Here is a 7898-nt window from a genome sequence, read left to right on the forward strand (position 1 = left end):
TCTCTCTCTCTCTCTCTCTCTCTCTCTCTCTCTCTCTCTCTCTCTCTCTCTTCCTCTCTTCCTTTCTCGGAGGTTAAAAAACACCTTTGATCTGTTCCAACGCATCGTGTACTTTGAATGATACTTTTTCTTCATTGAAGTCTGGTTCTTCTACTATTTCTGTGCTGTATTTTCTGTAGCTTTCTTTGATGCCCAAAATGGTTCACATTGCTCGGCTTCTCAAAATTCCCTTTCTCGTTAAGAAACTCTGATGTCAAATCAAAGAGCTTTCAATGTCAAACAAGTTTGGGTTGTGATACAACACGGAAATATACTTGTAATTTATACTTGACTTCGTCAATTAAAAAAATTCTTAATTAATTTTTTTTTGGCGAACGAGCAAGATCAAAATTGTATAACCACTATTAGAAGGACACACACATTACACTTTAGAATTTGACAGTCGTTGTGAAACAATACCAGTCCTGCATCTAGGAAATACACATTTTAATTATGTGACAGAGGGGTTTTCCGTGTGGGATTCACGGTTTCATCAGGCGACTTTTGGGGCACGGTGTTTATTCACGATATTCTTATTACATCAGATTACACGTTTGAGTTGAGATAATTGAAAAATAGTTTTACAGGGATATGTATCTCACCGAGCACTATCAAAATATGCAAAGAAACGATTTATCAGGCGACCGACGCATACCCTTATGAACCCACACAAGGACACAACAAAAGTTTCTGCTTCCTTCCTTCCTCGCGTATACGCTTCGACTCACCCTCAGTCCGAGCCATGGCTTCTATCCCATGAACTTTCCTAACTTAGATTATTACCTACGGGTCATAACATTTCTAGTTCCTAGGGGATCGGTAACCAGAGACGCAATGAACGGACACACAACCAACAACAGATAGCCGACACAACACTGATCAAGCGCTCAAACACTACAGACAACATTTTTCGTTGTCTGTAGCTGGGTATCCATTCCCACCTGGGTGAAGTTAGGAAAATTCAGGTAATTAAATGCCTTTCCCAAGGACACATTGTCGGGCCCCTGGCGGGATTCGAACCCACGACCATACGGTTGCAAGTTTGAAAGCCTAACCATTGAGCCACTTATCTTATTTAACTTCTCAGGTAGGCCTATCTTTTACTAAGTATCCTGACATGTATCATTTCTTGTCTATCCTCTTCTGTATCGTTTTGTATAAATCCTTTCCTTTAACTTATCCTATTTATTATCATTTTCTGTATCTGTTCTTATAAATCTTCCCCTGTAACCTATCCTATCTATCCTTTCCAGTAGCGTATCTTATCTTATTTATCTTGTCTTGTGAAGAACCGACTCACTTCTGGAGTTCCCCAAGAATCGTGTTCATAGCCGCAGGTTCCTTCACGCCCTGGTAGGCGGTGATGTCGTTACGTTGGAACACCTGGCAAAGGACAGAGAACGTAGTGAAGGTGACAAATGAAAGGCATGGAAACATGAATGAATGAAAGGAGTTAATAAATGCCAACATGGACACGATAAAGTTATTTAGTACAAGGGGAAAATGAAAGACAAACAGGGACCATCGAGTAGATAAATAAATACCAAAAAAAAAAAAAGAAAAAAAGATTTAATGATATATAAAGTAAAGTGTATTGATCCCCTTTGGAAATTTGTTTTATATTGTATAATACATACACAAAAACACGGATACATACATGCGTGGATGAAACACAATATCAGCAAACATAGGCAATAAATACGCCATTGCTGGTTTGCTACTGTGCAGCGCCCTGTTGTTTCTTTAGCTTGGGTTATCGTATCTTGCCCAAGACTGCGCCTCAGTGATCACTCACCTACAGGCAGAGTGACCGACATACACTTTGGCCATATTGTGAACCTGAGTTCACTAACTACCCAGCCACGGAACCCCATTCAACACAATGACATAGACGCATGAACGAAATGTTCAGTCCTAGTAAAGGGAAGCAGATCAAGATAATGACAATCATTTTGATACAGGAAAACCGTAAGGCAGGCAGGCAGGTGGAATAGTCGAGGAGGAGGAAAGAAGTAGGATTTTACACCACTGGAAGCCCCCCCCCCCCCGGCCACCCGCTCAAATTAACTTGATGTTCATGAATGATGCTGTATCCGTCTTCTATGTCGGGAAGGGCGCATCTTGTTTTTTTTACGGCAGCGGTTGTACCAGTAAAAGTAACTGTATACTGTATGGGTTGAACGCCCATCGAGGCGGGACCATCGAATTTAACGTCCGACTCCGATAGGACCGAGCCATGTGGGTCGCGAGCCTTGAAAACTCCAGAAAAAGACCCGAGTTCAAGAACACCTAGCCAGGGATTCAAACCAGGGCCACGAGCTACGTACTCCAGCATGATACCAACTGACAATGTATGTAAGACAGTATATACATGTAATGTAAGATGATCTTTGTTAGACAATGCATGTTCGACAATGCATCTCAGACAGTGCATGTAATACTTTGTGCATAAGACATTGTGTATAAGACAGTGTGTGTAAGACAGTGTGTGTAAGACAGTGTGTATAAGACAGTGAGTGTAAGACAGTGTGTGCAAGACAGTGTTTTTTTTGGAAAGGTAGTAAAAAAGACAGTGCATATCCCATAGTGTATGTACGGCAGTATGTCTTTTACAGTGGTGGTACGACAGTATGCTTAAGACAGTGTATAAAGACTGTATGTTTGACAACGAATACAATACATTATGTACAAGGCAATGTTGGTACGACTGTGTGTTTATGACTGCGTGTGTGTACGCACCTTTACGATGGTTTGGAGAGAGGTGTTGTCGGCCACAACTTTACTGTCCAGCAAGTATATGTTGAACGACCCGATCTTCAGAGTTGCGCAGCTGAACGGGAGCAGAACTGTGATGGTCAACAACCACAACATCTTGACCTGGGAAGTTTGAGTAAGAATAGAATACATTAGGCTGGTAGGTCAACAAAACCAGACGGGACATAATCTGAAACAATAGGATCAGAGAAATGATGTGAACAACACCTGTCCTCCACTACATTCAAACAATCAGGTGATTTGGACATCTGACATCTTGCCAGTAAAGCATAAAACCATATTACCCAAAAAACAATTATCAGGGTACATGGAAAGAGGAAGACCAAGGAAGACCTTGATGGAGGGTATGAAGGATACCTGAAAACATACAATATACCACCCAGCCAGGCTATTCAACTTGCTAGAGACAAAAAGCTCTTTCTACCCTCGACGCCCTAGAGGTACGGGAGGACGGATAAAGTAAGTAAGTAAGGTAAGTATTTCATTCAGTGTTTATTATAAAACAATCGGCCCTATCACATAAATCATACCGTCGGCAAGCTGTCAAAATGCTCTCAGCACAGAAAGCAAAAGAGTGTGAGTGAGAGTGAGAGAGAGAAAGAGAGAGAGAGAGTGTGAGTGAGAATAAAGAGGGAGAGAGAGAGAGATAGATAGATAGATAGATAGATAGATAGATAGATAGATAGATAGATAGAGAGAGAGAGAGAGAGAGAGAGAGAGAGAGAGAGAGAGAGAGAGAGAGAAAGAGAGAAAAAAGAGAGAGAGAGAATCAATCTCAAAGATGAAGAAACTGAAATATATTTTAAAGAAATAAAAATTCTTGGCTTGGATCAGAATATTCTAACTGCTGGCAGACAACACAAATTTTGAAGAAAAGACATTCCTGAAACAGCATTTAAATGATGAGTGACAAAAAACGTAAGGCTCTTTTCGTCTATGCAGACGGTCAATTTAGCTTAAGATGGTCTCAAGGTTGCCTTCATGCAGCTTCTTTCATGGCTAATTCTTCCTATGTTTGAAGCGCAGATTCTGTCGCAGTGCTTGCATGTCAGTGGCGTAGATCGAAGCTCTGTATTTCCGCTGTTTTCCTTTCGTCGTTGGCGTTTCTCCGCCTGGTTGTTTCTAAGGCTGCTCTCTAGAATTATAGTTCTTTCCTTTATCATTTTCCTCCATGTTTTCCTGTCCTCGACTATTTCTTCCCAGATGCTATCATGTACTCCAAGCTTAGATAAGCTGTTTTTGCAGGTGTCTTTGTACCTCGGTTTTGGTCTTCCTCTTGGATTCTTTCCCTGGGCAAGTTCTCCATAGAAAAATTGCTTCAAAATCCGGTTGCCATCCATTCTCTTGACATGGCCCAGCCATGTCAATCTTTTTAAACAGAGGATAGTTGTCATGCTCTGGAGGTTTGCCCGTGCCAACACTTCTACGTTGGTAACCTTGTAACGCCACGAAATGCATAATATCTTGCGGCAGTTTCTGATGTGGAAAATGTCGAGGCGCTTTTCTTGTCTGCTGTACAAGGTCCATGTTTCAGATCCATAGAAGAGTGTGCTGAGGACACATGCTTCGTAAATCTGATCTTTGTTTTAATGGTTAATCTTTTTTCTCACGCTCGTTTTGTCAGCCTTCCAAAAGTTGTTGCTGCTTTCCCTATCCTGATGTTGATCTCATAATCTAGTGATGTAGTAGAGCTGATGGTAGACCGACCCCAGGTAACAGAACTTGTCCACTGTCTCAAGTTCCTTGTCGTTCAGCCATATATGGCTCTGCTCTGCACCTTCTTGGGTAAGGATGACTGTTTTCTTAACATTGATGACCAAGCTAAAGACCTTGCATGCTGTTGATAGGCAGTCCATCATTGTTTGTAGGGTTGATTCACTGTGAGCAACAAGAGCAGCATCATTGGCATAGAGAAGGTCTCGTACTGTTGTTTTATTGATCTTGGTCTTGGCCTAGAGTCGAGCAAGATTGAAGAGCGACCCATCAGTTCTCCAGTGGAGGAAGACATCCCCTGGTGACTCTTTGAATGCGTGTTGCAGTAAGACAGCAAAATAAGAGCTAAAAAGGGTTGGTGCTAAGACACAACCTTGCTTTAATCCGCTATCGATGTTGAAGATGTTTGACGTTGAACCGTCAAACAGAATGGTAGCCTTCATATCTCTTCGTGGAATGAGATAATGAGCTGTAGCAGTATTAGAGGACAGCCAATTTTTCCAAGCACCGTGTAGAGTCCTGATCTACTGACTGTATCAAAAGCCTTTGTCAGATCGACGAACGCAGTATGTAATGGCAGTTGTTGCTCCATGCATTTTTCTTGTAGCTGACGAATAGAAAAGATCATGTCCATTGTTGAGCGGTTTGATCTGAAACCGCATTGGCTCTCCGGTAAGAATCTTTCCGCTAGTTTTTGAAGTCGTTTCAGGATGATCCTAGCGAAAGCTTTTCCAGTGATGTCTATCGGTGAGATACAGTAGTCTCCGCCTAAACGCACGGTGCTCGGGAGGGCTCCGTAGCGTGAGTTTATACGGAGCGTGCGTTTACATGAACCTTTGCAAAGGGAGGAAGGGATGCAGTCATCTCATTGCCTTGATATTCTAGTGACCTCCCTTTGGGGTGGGGGTCGCTTTGGGCCGATAATGTGACGACCCGTGACTGTTTTGTAAAAGATTCCCCGACTGCGGCGAAGACTGCAAAGGCGTTGAATGTGTGTGTGTGTGTGGGGGGGGGGGGCAGAAAGACAGACTCGATGTAATGAATGCACCATACAATGTTGGGAACCTTAATAGCCTAAAACGAAATTGTTGGTGATAGTCATAGATCTAGAGACGACAGCCCAGCCACGTGACTTTCCAAGCGACCACCCCCTACCGTAAATTCACGAATGAGCATTCACGCGTGTTGCACATCATAGGCTTAGGTCTAATTAAACATTAGTCAACACGCAGTCACTCAAACACCAGTCAGAAACCTTCTTTCAAAGAGATGCATTTCCAGTGACCAATCAAATAAAGTTTCAGCTCCCCCCCAACCCCCCAACATTTCACCGACCAGTCCTAGACCTATGTGTTTGTAGAAAGCTGGGTGTGAAAATGTTGTCCATCACTCTCTTTGTTCGGCGTAAGGGGCAGTCTCACCAAATATCCGGTTTTCTAGGCTTGTCATATGCACGCTGTGCAGATCGTACAGTAGTCGTAGTGAAAATTTCCCTTAGTCAAGCTTTACCTGTCAGCGTGTTTCTCAGACCGGAGCGTGCGTTTAGAGGGAATGAATGTGCGTTTGTACGTCTAAATTGTATCGTAAAAAACCCGTCAGATGACGAAAGCGTGCGTTTGAGCGGAGCGTGCTTTTGTATGGCGTGCGTTTAGGCGGAGACTACTGTACCTCTACAGTTGTTGCAATCTCCTTTGTCCCCTTTGTTTTATAGAGTGCGGTGATTTTGGCATCTCTCATGTCATGTGAAATTTCTGCTTTCTTCCAACAAGTCGTTTGTAGCTTGTAGAGATAATAATAATAAATAGCATTTGTATAGCGCATATCCTCGCTCAAAAGCAGGCTCTATGCGCTTTACACTATACTATTACCCCAGCAGACCATAGAACACTCCGAAACATTCTCAGCTTCTCAGGAGACATACAGTGCAAGCAGCTGATAAAGCGCTCAAACACTAACAAACTGACAAGATCTTTCGATGTCTATAGCCGGGTACCAATTCCCTCCTGGGTGAAGTGAGGAACATTCGTGTAAAGTGCCTTTCCCAAGAACACAACGTCGGGTCCCTGATGGGATTCGAACCCACGACCTTACGGTTGCGAGTCCGAGAGCCTAACCACTAGGCCACCGACGCCACAGCAGATATGGGAGGAGGGTTCTCTTTGTTCTCTTTCAGCACTTCAGCAGGTATGTTGTCCTTTCCTGCTGCTTTACCACAAGCGAGTTCATTGATTGCAGAAGAGAGTTCTTCTGTTGGCGTTGTATCAAGTTCTGACATTTCTGAGAGCTGAGGAATGGCCTCATGTAGCTGTCTATCAACATGTCGCTCCTCTGAGTATAAGTCTGAATAATATTCCACCCATTTTTCCATTTGTTCCTTCTTGTCTTTCAGCTGTTCACCTGACGCAGACCTTTGAGGTGCCACTTTGTTCGCTGTTGGTCCGCACCTCTGATGTTTTGATACATTTTCCTGATATTACCTACATCGCTTGCTTAATTTGTCCCAGTACCGATTGGCGCACTTTCTGGTTTTTCTTTGAAGGTCGGATTTAGCAGCACGTAGTTGTTGCTTTGTAGTTTCTGTTGGATTTGTGTTGCGTGCTATCAGGATTTTACGCTTTTTCTCGAGCAGTGGTGCGAGTGTTGATGCACTGGCTTCAACCCAGTCCTCTTTGCAAAGTCTTTCTATTCCAAAGGTAATCGACGCAGAATTATAAATGGTTGATCTCATGCTATTCCTCATGTTGTCTGGGGATGAGCTATCTAGATGTTGGAGCTCTTCTTGAAATTTTGCCTTTAACGCAGGGTCTTTCGTATTTCTTATGGTGATCTTAGGTTTCTTTTATTTTTCAGCTCTTGGTGTTTTCTTTGTGACTACCTTTGCTTTAGCTATAACTTAAAGGTAGTCTGTGTTGCAGTCTGCACTGTAGAAGGATCTTCTTTTCTTTACCATGTTGGCATCTTTCTTTCTGACGATGGTGAAGTCGATTTGGTGCCAATGGCCTGATTTTGGATGGCACCAAGAAACCTAGTGTCTGTCCTTGCCACTTCAGAAGGTGTTAGTGATGCAAAGGTCGTTATTTGTGCAGAATTTCAAGAGTCTCTGACCATTCTCGTTGATTTCCCCCTGCTCAAAAGGTCCAAGGCAGGTGGGCCATACTTTGTTTTCAGTACCTACTCTTGCATTGAAGTCGCCCATGAGAAACAGTTGGTCTGCTTTTGGGACGTTGTTGACTGCATCCTGAAGTTCCTCGTAAAACTTTTTTCTCATTTTCTGTTGTTAAGGTTAGGGCGTAGGCGTTGATGAAGTGAGCCTTTCCAGTTTTGGTTTCCATTTTCACGACAGTGATACGTTCGGATATACCTTGTGGGGT

At 43.0% G+C, this 7898-nt stretch overlaps 1 protein-coding gene across 1 annotated transcript in view; it reads right to left on the reverse strand.

Annotated features, from left to right (window-relative positions):
• LOC101846104 (deoxyribonuclease-1) overlaps positions 1-2309 on the reverse strand; it is a gene marked incomplete in the record, with an annotated part of 11661 nt that extends 9352 nt beyond the window's left edge. The window contains 1 exon segment of the mRNA XM_013080040.2: positions 1340-2309. Within this exon segment, the coding sequence (XP_012935494.2) occupies positions 1340-1509 (170 nt within the window).
• Between the last annotated feature and the right edge of the window lie 5589 nt (positions 2310-7898).

Source organism: Aplysia californica, unplaced genomic scaffold (assembly GCF_000002075.1).
Source record: "Aplysia californica isolate F4 #8 unplaced genomic scaffold, AplCal3.0 scaffold00004, whole genome shotgun sequence".
NCBI classification, from domain to species: Eukaryota; Metazoa; Mollusca; class Gastropoda; order Aplysiida; family Aplysiidae; genus Aplysia; species Aplysia californica.